Consider the following 17997-nt stretch of genomic DNA (forward strand, 5'->3'; position numbering starts at 1 on the left):
CAATTTAAAACAATGTTACCAGCATGAGTTAGCTCAGTCAATAGTTAGCTCAAGTCAAGTTAACTCAATCGATAAGGCGTTTGACTGTGGTGCAAGAGGTTGCGGGTGCCTAGTACGATCTCGTGGAAAAATTAAGTTGGCTTGAAATTCCCCTGGACAAGGAACTTACTGCTAATTGTCTTGTTGTAACTCGTACAAAACTCTGGGAGCTGATCCTGGTTGCGAATTGTTATTTGTGGAATGTCTAGGGTGTGGGCTCTTGTAGCAGCAAAGTCTCTGAATTGTTGTTTAATGGCTTATGGAATGATGTAGGGCTGTAGTGGTCAGCGACTACCTGTAAAGTGTGCTGAGGCTTGTGGATCAACATCTAGGTGTTGTGCTTGTGCATAGCGCACTATAAATCACTGCACTTTTTTTATGAAATCTTTCTTTTGCCCTCCTGCCCCTTCTCCCTATCTTAAATCAGAGTTCTGTTTGTACCATGCATTAATCATACTTCAGCACATGTAAAATGTAGGTTAAATATAGGAGGTCTCTTTTTACCATGAGGTGTATGTAAAGAGCATACCACCTTATCACAGGGGAAGCTGAAGGACCATCAAAGTGGAGGAATGGGTGCAAAATCCTGATTCTTTTTTCAATTCTTCAGTACTTCATAGTGACATCATATGGAGATTGATGGTACTGATTTGGAATCAATGAATAGAGAAGACCTATGATAATTGTTTTAATAGGTACTTAGAAGCAGCATTGAACATATACTGGTTATTTTAGTAATCCAACAAGGTTCCAACAACTGCAAACTTGTCTGGAGGGGTTACAACTCTCTTTTGAATATTAACCCCAAGAGAACTACCTGCTGATTGGCCAAAAAGAAGTTATCATTATCAATTGGACCAATCAGCAACATTGTTAGAAAAATTTCACCACACAAAAAATTGAGGTGAATTATATTTGCAAAGCTCCATTCTGATTGGTGATTAAAGTGAAGATATCATGTAATTGACCAATCAGAGGTAATGTTAGATCGGCAGGTAGTGCTCAGGGGGTTAATCATCAGATGTATTGTTAGTTACCTTGACAATGCTAGGTCTTTGTAAGAAAATCTCAGCAGGGAAATCTTGTAGCACCACATCACTGATGAATTCACAGGATGTCGCTACCAAACTGGGTCTTGAACTACACAGTAAACTGTACAAGAAAACAACAAATTTAATATGAATACCAGGCCTCAAATATTAATTTTTGGGGCACTCGTTTTTAAGGTCACTGGGCAAAGATAAAATAGGGCACTAAGGCCAATAAGTGATGAAGAATGCCTTAAAGATTTGGGGTACCAAGGCCAAAACTGAAAAAGGGAAGACAATGACTTTGGTGGCCTCCCTGAAATTCAAGCCCTGGTGAATATAAATTATGTTAATGGGCAAGACAAATACATTGGTTCATTTTAAGTTTGGTACTGATGTCAATGCTTTTTCGCGGGTGTACCACACGTGTGCTGACAAACCACCCTTGTACAAATCCATGTATTCTCTGCGCAATTAACTTTACGTTTAATTGCAATTCGATACTGTGACAAGCAAAATAGGCGTGTTCGTCATTACCAAACTTGGATAAACCAACGAATAGATAAACAAAGAATCGGTAGTAATATTAAGCTCAATACTGGAATTTCTTCAGTACTACAGAAAATAAAACAACCATCTAACCTGTTTGTTGATAGCAGCACATGCCTGTCTGTATGTGTCAGCGACAACCAAGGAAATGTGCAGAATTTGAGACCACGCACACCTTCATTTCCTGAGATAAAGAAAGAAAATATCATGCACTGTTAAAAACTTCAATAACAGCACTGAGGGGATAATGTACACTGAGGGGATAATGTACACAAGATAGATGCAAATGGAGGCTCATCACAAGACTGGCTGCAATCCATCCCCATGATGACGATGGTAGCTGGGTAAGTGAGTATGAATATAATGCTGATAGATCACTCCAAACTTATTGTGGACTATATTTTTCCCAATTAATGGCATGTGAATGGAATCAATGTGTGTTAAACTCTTTTTATCATAGCGTCTTTGCACTTTGTAGCATGTGTCCTGATTATTTAATTAAATTGTCGTGACATACATGAATCAGTACACAGAATTTCATAACCCTGATAAAGTGCAAAGAGACCTTGCAGAGACCTATATTAGAAGTATCTGGGGACATTTTTGAGTTGCACACTTAAAGACGTTGTGAACTTACAACATTTAATTTTACATATACATATAGCTGTAAGCATCTGACTTTTTGCCATGCTATATAAAGAAACAAAGCATAAACATTTCACTTTTCAAAGCTTTGTTTTTGGATTTAGATGTGTTTGAAAAGCAAAGCTCTTTACCTTTGCCATAAATTGATTCACTGTAAGTTCGGTCGGGATGTCAATGCTTTTTCACGGTAGCACCACAAGCATGCCAACAAGCCATGTGCGTGCGTGTACGTCTTGCGTGATTAACTTTATGTGCATGATTCAATACTGCGACCAAAGAATATACATGTACATCACTACCGAACTTGAGGTGGACCAAAGAATAGGTAGTCCCATTCACAAACTAATACACAGGAATAAGATGTAACATGTGACACAATGGGCTATTCCAGTTGAAATCCATATACCCCCTGTGGAAGACATGACCTTAATCTTCAAAACAGGGAGTGTGGATTTCAAATGGGGTTACCTGAATGGGTCACTCCATTTGAAATGTACACTCCCTGTGTGGGAGATTAAGGTCATGTCTTCCATAGGGGAGTATGGATTTCAACTGGAATATCCCAGTTGTGACATGGAGTCATGAGTGGTCCATCTGTCAATGGTTGTTATAAGTTGGAAACAGCGGCGTAACTAGGGTTGGTAGCGCCCGGGGCAAGAAACAAAATTGGCGCCCCTACCCCCACCCGAGGTGGGCAGTGGCGTACCTAGGGGTTGTGGCGACCAGGGCTAAGGATACATAATGCCCCCCTAATTGTTGAAACAATTGCGCGCGGAGCGCACACAATTTTGGACAAATAAGGCCAACCACTATTACTAGAAGTTGAATATCGGTCTTAAAATGTTCTTTCAATTGATTTTGTGCTGAAATGCACTCTTGGAGGGGCGCAGAATCGATGCTGAATTGGTCAATTTTGTGCCCCCCAAAGGGTGGCGCCCGGGGCACATTGCCTCCCCCTAGTTACGCCACTGGTTGGGAACCCCTGGTATGGTCATGTTAATTTAGGGCAAATTGTACCTTGTGCAGGTTCACATGGTAATGTGACGGCTGTTGATTCTTGTGGTGCAAAATATCCCTGGCTAGGCTGCAGTGATGTGACCTCTTGTATGAATGTAGTTTGCCCATTGTTAACCATGTCTTCTGTATCACCTAGCACATGTATAAACAAAGTAAATGAATCCATGGTTATGGAAAACATATTATGGAAAATATATTAATAATATGTGAGTTGCTGCTGAAAGCATCTCAAGAACCGTTACCGTCATTAGTCTTGATATCTTTAGGCACTTCAATATAAAAGTTATTCAGTGAAAAAGATTCAAAGTCTTTGCTTGCAGGAACATATTTCGAGAACATTATTATTTTATTTCTAATGTAAAACAATAGGCATATTTGATTTTGGCAATACATGCTTCTAAATGTTTGTCAAAATCAGTCCAAATTTCAAAATACCATACTGACTCGAGTATAGTCCCACCCCGCTTTTGGGTGAACATTTTTCAAAATTGGGGGTGGGACTATACTCGATTTCAAAAAAAAAAAAAAAAAAAATTTAAATTTATTTTTTCGGCTTTGAGTGTCCCTGGACCTAGACCCAAGGTCTTAGCCAGCCATGCGTCCACCCGTCTTTAAGACAGGCTAATCTAATTTTAGACGGGTGGATTTAATGGATTTTACAGATTTGATAGCTCTAAAACAGATGATTTTAAAGTTATATGAACTTGAGACTAATTCAGAGTGACATGTTAAGGCCAAATCAGGACATATTTGTCCCCAGTGAGCCTTCCATGGGTATAGACAAGTTGTTTTATATTTTAGGGTCAAATTTTGTTATCTGCTTGGACGGGTGGTTTCTGATTTCTGGCTAAGACTCTGCCTAGACCTAAATGCTAGGATCATTCATGGTTGACCTAAAAAAAAATTTCAAGATGTTTTGTATTTTTAATATGAAAATTGATAATTTGTATTTATGTCATACTCTATTAATGATTTCAAAATGCATTCAAATTCAATTTTTGGGGGTGGGACTTTACTCGAAGGTGGGACTATACTAGCGTCAGTACGGTAAACAATAAAATACATGACGGTGAAATAAAGTTAAACTATGTCTGCAAATAAATATGAGAAAGGGTTTTTTTAGCACAAGTCTCCACATACATAAATGACAGCCAGTGAAAATGGTTATGAATTGGAAGGCCTATAGATAATAACACCACTGCCCTTCTCCATCTTGACTCAGTTGGTATAGCATTGTTCCTGTGATAAGAAGGTCCCAGGTTCAAATCCTGGATGATCAGTGGAATATTTTCACTGGCTGTCATTTATGTATGTGGAGACTTGTGTTAAAAACCTTTCTCATTATAAAATACATGTTTAGACCAAGTTGAACAATCAATTTGTTTTCAATGAAAAATCAAAATATACCGAAAGTTACAATTTAACAGAATTTAAATATTACAAAAAAATAAAATAGCGGCTCTAATTTACCTGCAAGGATCTGCTGTTGATGTGTTTGATAAACACATTCCTTCTTATGGTGTAAGATGCCATCCTCTTGACTGGGTAGACTGAGAAGGGTTTCTATGATATCATCTATCAATGGATGTAGACTATCTGAACAGTCTGGTCTCAGTTGAGACAAGAATCTTACAGCTCCAAGCTCCACAAAGATTTGGGCAGAGGAACCATACTGGATGGAGTTAAAGAAAATACAATTTTAGATGCAGATCAGGAACCATGCTGGATGGAGCTATTTTAGATGCAGATCAGATCAATGAAATCCAGATTCCCTAGACACCATCTGCATAAAGGAGCATTCAGCCATGGAAGACACTTTGGGGTATTCAGGTCCTTGCCTTATATCTTACATGCTGAAACAATTTGGTGTTCCGTGGCATTGCACTGTTGATGCAATCAGTGCATTGCACAATAAAATGTATCAATTTACGCCAGTGGCGGCGGAAGCATTAAAATTTAGGGGGTCAGGAACGAGCGTATTTTGTTTCTTTTTACTATGCCTTTTTTTGTGTGCTTTGCAATTTGATGGGCCAGTGTGCACTTCGCATGCAAAATTGTGCAATTTTACCCTATTTGGGCCCAAATAAAGTTTAACACAGTGCAACAAGTTAAACTCAATTTACCCTAGCTAAGAAATGGGCGAATCCATGTTATTGTTTACTGGGTCAGAGGTCAATCATTGTCATGCAGATAAATTTGTATTGTTTGGCTCGACCCGGGAACCAATGGATTTTTCGCGGGTTTCGGGCGTGATTAGGTGATTTATTCACTGTTGGTTTTGTATTGGACACGACAACAACAAAAATCTTTGGCTACCGATTCTTAGAAATCAACAGCAACTTCATAAGACATAAACAACTGACTGATTGATGATAAAAAATCAAGCTTTGGGAAGCTTAAAATGTGCACGCTTACTGCATCAATAACAAGGACACGCTGATTTTTCTACCTTGTTTCTGCTTACTGCACAACAATATAATCAGGATTCAGGTTCCGAATTTAATGCTGCGCTATGTATAATTGGTGGCGAGTTCGGCGCTGGCATGCAGTGCTAAAACTTGATGTAAAAAATATTGATACATGTAGTAATATCAACATTTTGTGCACGCTTTGTGAGCTAGCCAAGTCAGTATTCTATACAATCGTCGTGGAAAATTCCCGGAAAATTACGGTAGACGAATCCCACTGAACAGCACAACATGCACGCAAAGCAGTCATCTTCAAGACTTCATGAAATTTGTGGTTGAGTAATTTCTGATTAGACGGACGAGAAATATCCGGGTGAGAATAAATTTATTTAATTTATGTATAATGCGGAGTCGAAATTGTATTTAAATGCATCTAAATAATATTTAATGGTGTTTTCTTGCACACGAAAAGTGCTCCAAAACTTTGCAATTCCTGTGGCTTTACGCATTTAATATTAATGTTTGTTTACCAAGTGTGGTTCTATGAATAATTCACGAGGTGTAATTGTTATGTAGGGGCAGGGTTTTACAATGCACATGTAGCCATTATCCAAATAAGGCAAGGCGTAATAAAACTAAAGACACGCTCATTATGACATCAGGGTCCTTGAGAATTTGACATGGGCGAATCAATCGATATCCCGATTGGCAAACAATGACTTCCCATTGCAAATCAATGGCGAATTTTTCCGTGTCATCGTATACATTTGAGCCATAGTTTTTACCCGCTAATTTGGACAAATATTACCAAAGTTACAGCAATTGTCGAATCAGTTTGGCAGCTCGAATTCGGGATGGCAAAATTTAAGCAAATTAAACTATCGCTTTTGATTAAGCGCCGGTTCATTTAAGTAGGTTTTTTTTATTTTCGGATATGTTTTTAGGGTAAAGTTGATAGTCGTATTTTAATTTGGTGCCGAATTCAGTTCAAGCAGTGCCAAGAAATATTGTCAGTTTTCTTGAAATTAATGTGGTTTTCATTCAAGGGATCCCTTTTATAGTTAAAACTCAAAAAATGTTGGGATCATTTGGCTTACTTAATTTACGTATTAAAAGCTGGAAAATCATAAGTAGAGAATTTACAGATGGTCAATTTTATGTTCCTACTTGTAAATAACAAAATCAATAAAAATAGAATAACAAAAGGGAAGATGTAAGACGATGATAATGTCGGTCAACGATTACGTGTTTGGGTTGGGAAATCTCTAATAATGATAATGGTTTTAAGTAGCAAAATATACGGTGTGCAGATGATAATATTTAACGCCACTTGTAGCAAAATAGTTCACAAAGGCAATTTATTTTAGCCATAAAAAATCTGGAAAAATCCTTGTGCAATAGCCTTCCCGCCTCCCTCGCTCACAAAATGGGGTAAAGACAGCCCGTCACCCCCTGGCGAATTTAGCGATTATGCTTTGTGGTAAAATTTTAGACAATTTCTAGGTGTGATTTCACCTTTTTATGTTAATGCAAGCATATTTTAGGTGATAATTGTTAGTATAACATTAGCAGGCCAGGTTTTTGTGGCTTATTGAAAGGAAGGGTATCATGAGTATATTTACCCTTGGATATTTACCTTCATAATGGACGATTATGTCTAAGCTTACTCTGCATAAAACGTATATAATTTACATGACAGAGTCGGTAATGCATTAATTTTGTTTGTTTGGTTGAATTTGGTTTGATTGTGGCATAATGCATTACTTAAAAGGTAACCTAGTTTCATCCATAAAGTGGTCATATAGTGTAGGTCTAATTTTAGTCACGGGTTGTAGACAAAATGTATCGAAAAACAAGGATAGCCCGATATGTCCCTAGTCTCGATTTGAGAATTGTTATTGAATACTTGGATTTTGGATTTGGATTGGAAATTTGATTGGACTGGAATTGTAATGTTCTTTTCTTTGGATTTGGATTGAAGTTGGATTTAAAAATTGGATGTGAATTTAAAATTGAAAATAAATTAATTAATTAATTAATTAAAAAAAAAAAAAATATGCAATGCTCTTTTCTTAGGATTGAATTTGGATTGAAAATTGGTTTTTGGATTTGGATTGGAAATTTGATTGGACTGGAATTGTAATGTTCTTTTCTTTGGCTTTGGATTGAAGTTGGATTTAAATTTGGATGTGGATTGAAAATTGGAAAAAATAAATAAATAAATAAACAACATTGCAACGCTCTTTTTTTTGCATTGAATTTGGATTGAATTTTGGATTGGAAATTTGATTGGACTGGAATTGTAATATTCTTTTCTTTGGATTTGGATTGAATTTGGATTTAAAATTGGATCAAAAAATAAATAAATAAATAAATAAATAATTGCAATGCTCTTTTCTTTGGATTGGATTTGGATTGAAAATTGGATGTGGATTGAAAATGGAGAAAAAAAAATAAATAAATAAATAAATAATTGCAATGCTCTTTTCTTTGGATTGGATTTGGATTGAAAATTGGATTTGGATTGGAAAAAAAATAATAATAATGAAAGACCAGGGTTTATCATGTGTGTTACGGTCTGTGTGAGGGATTTTGATCATAGTTGCATACCTTTTTTAACCTTGCATCCCTTGTTGGGCTTTGATCACAGGCTCAACGGGAATGTGGACGAGTTCTTCTAGTCTTTATAGAACTTGATGGTATTAGTAATGTGAAGTTCAGAAGTTCAACGGTAGATGTTAGATCATAAAACTTGGTGAAGAAGGATCTTGGATAGTTTAATAATCTTGTGGTAAATCTCAGGTCAAATATTTGGATGGTGATTTAAGGAGGAGTAGTTATGAGTGCCGCAAATACATTGGTCATCGCCCTGTTGGCCACAAGGGGGTCAATTTAAAGTAAAGTAAAATAAATTGGATGGTCATGAAACCAATATAAAGATATCTAATTAGGAAAAATCGTTAAGCAGGGTCAAAGAACTAATTAATGTAGAGAAGGATTTCATGAAAAACAGGGATAAAAAATTCTTGAGGTCAAGTAAGTAAAAGCCGGATTGTGTGAAAATTGGGAAAATGTGTTCCCTCATCCCTTGCATTTGTGATACAATGACAAGGATATATTGTGTCAAAGCATTTTTATTGTGGATTAAGGGTAATTAAGGCAAAGATTGCTTCAGTTTCTGGAATTAGTAATTAGTAAATGTCATATTTTGAAAGGGTTAAATTTGTATGAGAGTAGATCGCACAAATAATTTGTCATGCTTATCCACATAACACGATGGTTCATAAAAATGGTCAGGGAAAGAAATAATACAAATTAAATATTCATCTGTCTCCTGATAACTTGTGTTGGATCACAAACAAAATCGAGGAGGTTTATTCAAGTTACACAGGGTAATTAGTATAGATGTGCTGGCAGGTTGGTTCCCATTTCTTTCTTTTTTCTTTCTTTTATTTATATTGCAGGCGATACCAATGACACTTTGATGCTGGTGGTAAGAAACAAGCCTGACCTGTATGTACATGTACACCTGGACAACCATATAATTGCTAGTGACTACTAGACTTTGTGTGAGGCGACAGTAGACTTTGACATGCACAGCGAAGCATATGGAAAAATTTTGTGTCATCTGCGAAACTGAACTTACGCGAGCAATACAAGGAGAGCATGCATCTTTTACACAAATTGTACTGTCAGAAGTCTATTGAACCAAATAAGTTCAAGTTCGAGTCCAGCTAACGAAAAAGTAAACACTTTAAGGCTTCTCTTGGTGTATATAATAGCATCGTTGATCAACCGCAGTTGAACTTTGCATGGGAAATATTAATTTGATCATTCCTTCGATGTCGAGTAGGGGAAATTTGAAAGATGGGTTGTGCATGATTTAGCCATGACCGGCGCTTTGGTAAGGCAACTGAGGAACAAAGGGTCGCATGAACGGCGAGAGTGCTGAAATAGAATAAAATAAAGCAAGACATCAGGCAGAATGCTGTTAGCCACATTGGTCCCATATTTCCTACGCAAAATGGAACTAAACAACCCAATCACTGGGTTCCGTATGTGCGGTTGTGCGTAAGTGTACTGGCTAGGGTGTCTTACTCGGATTACAAGGTCTATTTCACTACACAACAGAATAACCCGATTTCTGCCTGAGATAGACGAAAAGATTTTGGTAACTAAAAGTACGAAAGAAAGTTAACCATTGCGATGTGGATAATCAAAAAGCTCAAATCAACTTCTTCATATATTTGAAGAAAGAAGAATTAACTTAAAAGAGGCGTAAATTCATCCAACTTCGCATTGGTAGTGGACAACATATGCAAAAACAATTTATACAATTTTGCAGAGTTGGACGAAAAGGGTCAACATGGGAAGTTCCATTGGACAAATGAATCTCATGGGACTTGGAATATCACTAATATCTGGGTTTCTAAAAATTGAATTGCATGGTACGTAAAATCTTACAAGAAACAATTTATACAGTTGTGAGCCCTCTGATATTATATTGATGTGCTTTATGTTATGTAATAGTATGACTATACGGGGTTTATATATCTCAACAACACATATATTCTGTTGTACATTTGAAATTAATAACATTGAGTCAATCGTGCTGGTTTTTGTTTGATTAAGTCTGTGTTAAAGGGAAGTAGGAATCAACTCCAGGTTGGCATGGGGTAGCTAGACTCTGGGGCCAAGTACTATGCCCTCAATTTTTCTAGTTTTTTGTGAGGTTATGCGCAGTGGCTAGTTATCGCGTTGATTTCTTTCAATATCCTATTGTGAACATACAATATAGAGGTCAATGTATCTCGCAGCATATAGAGCCAGCACAATTAGTAGTGTTATTGTGGAGAATTATATGGATTACAGTCAATATCCAGCAAAGAAATTTTAGTGCTGTTTTATGCTAATGAACAATTAGTGGCACAGAGCCAAACGGTGTTTTATATTTCAATGTGCCAACAATAAAATCCTTCATTGAGGCACCAGTTAGTTATCAGTAGCATTATCAAACATAGGCAGATATATCTGGTTCATCCATCACCATGTGGTTTCTGGTATTCAAGCAGACGCCTCAAATGCGCTTAGTCAAATTTAAACATGTGCCTCATTCCATAGTGTATACTCCAGGAGTGTTAGAGGAGGTTTAGGTAATGGTATCCGTGCGGCAAAGTGAACAAACAAGTTTAAGGGGGAGTTAACCAAGTTCCTTATAAAATAAGTCCCGTGTGTGGGTTTTGAATTATCTTTTCTGTATTTATTTATTATGATATATGTACATGTCATAGAATGCTAACATTAATACTTTATCCTTTGTAACTTCAGGTCGATCACCTGTTGAGAGTCTCGAGAATTGTTCCACTCGGGCGCGTCTGACCTGTATGCACCAGTACCGTAATTTATTGTTGAGTTTCCAGCCATTATATTTTATATAATAATATAAAGGTTCGGGTTCAAACGCTCAGAATTTGAGCTTCGGTGGCGGCTACCGAATGCAAGTTTGGATCACGTGTTGGTTTATCCAAAACGAGATTTCTCTGCGCCTTTGGTCGTTGTATCGCTAGAGTCTTGGGTTGGGTAGTGTTCGCTCGATTAGAGAATCTCCTATTCTCTATTGGGAGTCTCCAAAACGAGATTTCTCTGCGCCTTTGGTCGTTGTATCGCTAGAGTCTTGGGTTGGGTATTGTTCGCTCGATTAGAGAATCTCCTATTATATATTTTGCTATAGTACGGCTGAGAGTGTAGGTACTTGGTGCGGGTCCTAAACAAAAGTCAATAAATGGTTGTCGTGTCTGATTGCCAACATGCATGCAAATTTTGCGTCCGAGTGTTTTTCAATTTCTCTGTCTTAGGGTAAACATAGTGTTTTTCATGCTAAAAAGGAAGATGCACAAGACAATTATTTCTTATTTTTTTCTTCTGTTATTATTTTTAGGGGGACATCCCCCCTTGCCAAAATTTAGGGGGGATGTGTTCCCCGACCAACCGACCCAACTTTCCCAGTTTTCCCACTTGAGGGCATCACAACAATTTTTTTTGGCCTAAAGTAATAATTATAGTAACTCAATTTTCAAAAATGCCTCCTTTGGCTTCCTTGGACCAGATCATGTCACATATTATAAAGCAAAATACTTAATAGAAATAATCTCTGACAGTGCCTGTAAGTATTACCTTAGCAATTTATAAACTAGATTGAGTACAAATAACAGGCATGAGAATACATTTCAATGAAAAAAAGGAAAGTTTCTGAGAAAAACAGGAAAAAGTGTGTAAAATCATGGCCAAAATGCTCAAAACAGGCTAAAAAGAAATTTAAAAAAAGGGGAAATTTGGTCAACAAAAAAAGAAGGAATTCCTTTAAAAAAAAGGAACATTTTCATGCCTGAGATAATCTCTGACAGACAGTACCTTAGCAAGTTTATAAACCAGATTGAGGACATCTTCCTGACAAGGTACTTGAGAGAAGTTGAACCATTCCAACAACCTTACAAGTAGGTGTCTTTCTTGTACTAGATCAGCCTCACATATCAATCCATGGGACAACTTGCTCAGGATATTACCAAGTGACCGCACACGGATTTCATCGACATCATGACCTGCAGGTATAAGTGTAAAAAAGACATTTTTTTTGTAAAAAATCAGGTGAAGTCTATATCACCTCACTGTATGCCACATTTGTTAAAGCCATGGCTACACCAAATTTCCACAGGTCTGGATAGCCTTTACAGCCAGGGTTAGTGGTGACCTGCTGATTCGAGGGGTCCAAATTAGCAAATAAAGGGGTCCAGCCATCTAATTCTACACAGACATACAAAATTAAGGGGTCCAAATCATGGGGACCTGCCAAATCAAGGAGTCCTGGACCCCAAGACCCCTTAAAACGCTACCCCTGTTTACAGCAATGTTGGCTGTCTCCAACCTTGTTGAATGCTAGTGCACCAAATAATACGGCTGTTCTCAAACCATAACCCTGATCTGCTTTTACAATTAATTTAATACAAAATTTGTATTGACTACTGTACTGACCAAAATGAAAAATGAAATTATTATTTCCTGAAAATCTTGCATAATTTACTTTACCTAAGTTATTACCAATGATCAATACTTACCATGACATTTCCAGACCTCAAGGTGTGGTCTTCAACTACAATGTACAGGGTGTCCCAAAATTTTCTTTTTAAACTGCAACAAATTTTCTACAACTTAATCTTTATACGAACAATATGAATGCATTGCAAACAGAAAACTTTTGCTTCAGTTTTCCAATGATGTATGAAAAGTGACTATGCTTAAAGCATTTACTAAAGTTTCAAATTTTTTGCTTTATCAAATTCTGCTTTCTTTCGCCTTGTAAATTTTACAATTTTCTGAATTTTACAATTTTTAATAGTACCAATAAAAAAAATAATGCATTGTACATGTATGGATGTGTACACTTTGAACTAAAGGCTGAATTTTCGGCGGGCTAGCGGGTACCACCGAGATTACATTACCCGGCAGGAAATACCCTGCCCGGTACCAAATTTAAAAAAAAAAAAAAAAGTATTAAAATCAGGTACAAAGTAGGCCTGGCATTTTCGGTAATTTTGTACCCGGTACCGGCACAATTTTCGGCGGTAACCGGTACCAAATTGCAAAAAAATGAATGCATTTTGAAATCATTAATAGAGTATGACATGAATACAAAGTATCAATTTTCATATTAAAAATACAAAATATCTTGACAATTTTTTTTTTTTTTTTTTCTTTGCATTTTTGTTTTGATTTCCTTTCTTTGTTTCTTTCATCTTTTAAAAATTAAAAAAAAAAAAAAATTTAATTTTTTTTTTTTTTTTTTGTTTTTTTCAATTTTGAAAAAAAAAAAAACCCAAAAAAAAAAAAACAAAATTACCCGAAAATGCCAGGCCTACTTTGAACCTGATTTTAATACTTGTATAATTTTATTGATGAGTTATTCTATGATCGCCCAGGTGTTGGCAGGTAACCTCTCCAGACTTTGATGTTACTGGAATTGGAGCATTGGGTGCTGTATGTGTTCTACATGTAGGAGGGTGCAAACATACATTTTGTAGACTTTCAGCACTTCCACATGACAAAAGGGCATTTTGACGGGCTCAGTATGTTAAAAGTAGTGCAGCCATCTGTTTTTGATGGCAGAATCTGAAAATCTGGGCAAAAGTCACACAGAATTTAGGAGTGCTCAGTGTTTCTCCAGTTCTTCTCCAGCTCCTACCTTGAATAACAAGTACCATAATATATTTGGTTTTGTAAGGCCAAACAAAATTAATTCTTTGTCTCACGTTACCCGCGCGCGTTGGTAAAATTATCGTCAAATTCCCGCATTGAATTTCTTAATTTTCCGATTTTTTTTCCTAAAATCGTAAAATTCAGATTGTTTAAAATCATTTTTTTAGAAGACGACTGGAAAGCGAGTCTACATCAACATGATCGTCTCACTCCAGTCGAGGTTTGCTTGTTTCTTTACTGTAAATGTTACGCTAGCAATCACAAAATGCCGTGTTAGAGGTTGATATCGTGACTAGCCTCTATACACAATGCTTTCAGTTCTCCCTACCGTCCCTTCGGCGAGAGTGACAGGCGGAAACAAGACTAATAGCGACGAGCTGAGAATACTATCTCGGGTGGATTTTAATTTTTTTCTGCCGATTTTTTCAACTTCTTTTCCTTTTTTTGCCAAATATGGCGTCAGATACAGCTATATTGCGGGTTAAGATACTGTATAAAACGATTCAATCGGATGAGTTCTGCATCAGAGCAAAAGCAAAATGTACTTTTGCCGAAATTCTACAGCAAATTTTTGATGGATAAAATCCATGTGAAAAAGAATTCGAAGGATTGAACTTGAAAGTTACAGAATTAGATGTGCGATGCAGTTATCAGGGTAGAAGGAGTGTGGGAAACTTCTTTTTCTTGAATTTGGAACTAGTATTCTCTATTCCTGCAAAGGATAAAAGAAAGCATAGAAAAGCATAATGTTGTGATAAAATAGAATGAAAAGGAGATAAACAACACACTGAACACAGTACATGTGATGATCAGTACAAAAAAGACCTCAGATTTCTGATTCAGCCTCATTCCGCATTGAATTTTTTAAGTCAAAAGTAACGTGAGACAACGAATTAATTTTGTTTGGCCTAATAAGAAAACTCCAAATTACCATAATATAATGAAAGACAGAGATCTAGACTAGTTCGCTTCTGAAATTCTGACAACTAGACAGAAAATTGCCGTACTGTGCAGGTCGGCAACCAATCACAGCGCGCCTTTGCCCTGACATGCCTGACGTCAGGCATGACTTAGTCTTTTGTCCTAGCTGTCTTTCATTATACCGTAACCACTCGGGTATAAGCCCACCCCCTAGATGGCAGATTTCACTTCAAAAATGGGGTGGGCTTATAACCGGGGAGGAGCTAGTACTTGAATTTAGAAATAAGAAAAATCATCCCCATTTGTATATGCCCAATGTACCAGTAATTTCTATCATCTTTGTCAATTTCTTAAAATTCTAAGTGTGGAATGTTAATTATCAACTGATATTTTTTTATATTTGTTCTTAAATGCGAGAGAAAAGCATTAATTTGATTAAGAACTTGGCCAAAATTTAGTACTGGGCTTATAGCCGAGTGCACCCTTGTTCCCAGAATGTTTTGAAAAATAGGGGGTCGGCTTATACCTGAAGGTGGGCTTATACCCGGGTGGTTACGGTAATAGGGTCTACAATGTACTTCATTTTTTGTTACAATTTTTGTAAAATTCTTCTTTTATATATTGCTCAACTTCCGCAGTAGATAACTTAGTCCTTCATGTGACTGTCCTGTACATGCAGGTAGTCAATGGTGGCAGTTTTAAAATGTTCCAAGTTGGATATTGATGTAAATTGTCATCAGGGAGGTTGTTCCAAAATTCGGTTTTAACAAACGAGAACCTGTGACAGTCAATTCTAGCATGTTGTTCTATAATTGTTAGCTCCTGATCTGCGGGTGCGCCGTTGGGCTGGTGTCAGGTAGTTTGGTAGGTACCGCGAAATGCCCCCCTGGCTTTATGTAGAGAATACCCAGTCTACTTGCTTTCCTTCTCGTGGATAAATTGTCCCATTTCAGCTGCCATATGATTCCTGTAACACTTATTTTCCAATCATAATTTTTGTGGACCATTCTGGCAGCACTTGTGAAAGGCCCTGTACAAACCAATAGGGGCTGTGCAAAATTATGAGCCCCCGAGACTGGGGTAAAAAAATCGCTTGCCCCCTCTCGGCCCGCCAAAATTCTTGCTTTTTAATCCCTATTCAGGTTACGTGAAGTGAATCACGCTATTCCCGGTGGGTTCAGTCTTCACTGACAATGTGTACGCATGATGGTTCCAATTAGTACTTTTCAAGAAATGTCCGCGAAATTTTCGAGGACAAAATTGTTCGCGATTGTCCAAATTAGGGGTGTTTGGGAGCAAAATTGTCCTTGAAATGAAAAATAGGGTATATTTCTAGGACTTTCGTCCGTGTTTTACCGCTACAGTTTTCGTTATTGCCCTCATTTCTCCGTGAAATAGGGGTAAAAATTCAAAAGCGTCCTTAAATGGTAAAAATAGGGGTATTTATTTCGAAAAAATGTCCTCGATTCCTCGTGATAAGGGGGTGAAATGAAAATGCGTCCTCAAAATGATAAAAATAGGGGGTATTTGGGGGAAATTTTCCTGATTTCAGCGCAAAATAGGGGTAAAATTGCTGCAAATGTCCTCGATTCCCCGTGAAATAGGGGTCATTTTCAAATCCTGGAACGGTCATACGTCCTACCTTTAAATACAAACTGAACCCACCGGGCACGCTATTGTGGACCGTCCTTCTGATACTTGAGTGTTTGGACAAGCGGAACGGTTTTTTGTCTACCTCTCTGTTTGTAAACAAACCAGGAGTAGGGACAGGCACATCTGAGCGAGGGCGCTATTTATTTTACTTGATAATAAAGCCCTATGTAAATCTGTGCCATTTTGTGCCACTGAAAACACCATTTTGGAGAAAATGATGGATAAAACCAAAATTAATCTGTTTCAGATGCTCTAGTTTGCATTGACAACAGATTCAATGCCTTAGGAAGCAAAATGCAACATTGACTTCACTTTTGAATATTTTTTTCTGTGAGATATGCCTTGGGGAAAATCACTGTTTTGGTCAAAAAAGGGGTCAAAAGGGGGCATTTTTGGGAAAAAATTCTATTTTGACCCAAAATTCATCTTCTGACAAAAGGGAAACATGGTTTGACAAAAACTTTCATCCTTTTCACATAATAATTCCAGTTTACTTATTTGCTGGGAGAAAGCACTTTTTTGTTATCGCTTGGGAAAAATCATTGTTTTTGCCTAAAATAGGCCCAAAATGGCCGAAAAATGGCAAAATTTAACCAAAATTAGCACAAAAATCACTTTTTTACCACCTAAAAATTTGAATTTTTATACAAAATTTCACAGATGTGTTGAAAATGATAACATACATAATATTCAACAAAAATTAGATTAAATTACAGTGAAAACAAAAAATTGACAGGGGGGCACAAAAATTATCAAGTCCCCCCATGCACTCCTATGGTAAGTCTTATCAGAGAAAATTGCCCAATGTTCCGACAGTAATTTCGTCATAACTTCACTTAGCAATAGAGTAGAACATTGGTTTTGATGTCAAATTGTTTCTGAGAAGTTCTCTCTTCCAATAAACAACAATTCATGTTAATAGAATTAATTTGAAATTTTATGCCTGTCCCTACCAGGAGGTCGAAATCGTCCTCCTCGCCGAATACGAAATCGAAAGTCAGCGTAATAGATAAATAGTACGGCACTGCACTACTGATTATCATAGAACCAGCTTCTTTCCCTGCACCATCCGGGAATAGAATTTTCTACCCGAAGCAGTCGTCAAAGCACCATCACCAGCAGCATTTAAGGAAGCTCTAAACAAGTTGGACTAAATCAATGAAGTTGACACTAATTTGGAAGAAGAAAGAAGGAGATATTTTTATACAAAAATACAAACTAAAAACAAGACAACTATTTGTTACATAATCAATCTTACCTAGCTTTCTAAATAACAACTGTAGGTCAACATCACTACGAAGCGGTTCTGACATTGTATTTCAGATAATTTAATGCACCAAGAAGCTCATAAAACAGTAATTTGTTGACTAAATTTCCATACGATTTGTTTCGAAGCCAGCGCCATAGTTTCTTTTCAACATTTGGCCACATGAGGGCGGAATTTAATGTGGTGTTTTTAAACTGAATTGACTCAAAAATATTGACAC

General features: G+C 37.0%; 1 protein-coding gene across 1 annotated transcript in view; it reads right to left on the reverse strand.

Moving 5' to 3' along the window:
• LOC140136461 (rotatin-like) overlaps positions 1-17943 on the reverse strand; it is a 166819-nt gene extending 148876 nt beyond the window's left edge. Inside the window, exons 1-6 of the mRNA XM_072158184.1 lie at positions 17769-17943; positions 12098-12285; positions 4749-4950; positions 3279-3410; positions 1710-1800; positions 1077-1191 (exon numbers count right to left, since the gene is read on the reverse strand). Coding sequence (XP_072014285.1) covers positions 1077-1191; positions 1710-1800; positions 3279-3410; positions 4749-4950; positions 12098-12285; positions 17769-17823 — 783 coding nt within the window. The 5' untranslated portion in view covers positions 17824-17943. The remainder of the gene's footprint in view (positions 1-1076; positions 1192-1709; positions 1801-3278; positions 3411-4748; positions 4951-12097; positions 12286-17768) is intronic.
• Positions 17944-17997: the final 54 nt, after the last annotated feature.

The sequence above is a fragment of the Amphiura filiformis genome, chromosome 16, assembly GCF_039555335.1.
Source record: "Amphiura filiformis chromosome 16, Afil_fr2py, whole genome shotgun sequence".
In the NCBI taxonomy this organism is placed as follows: domain Eukaryota; kingdom Metazoa; phylum Echinodermata; class Ophiuroidea; order Amphilepidida; family Amphiuridae; genus Amphiura; species Amphiura filiformis.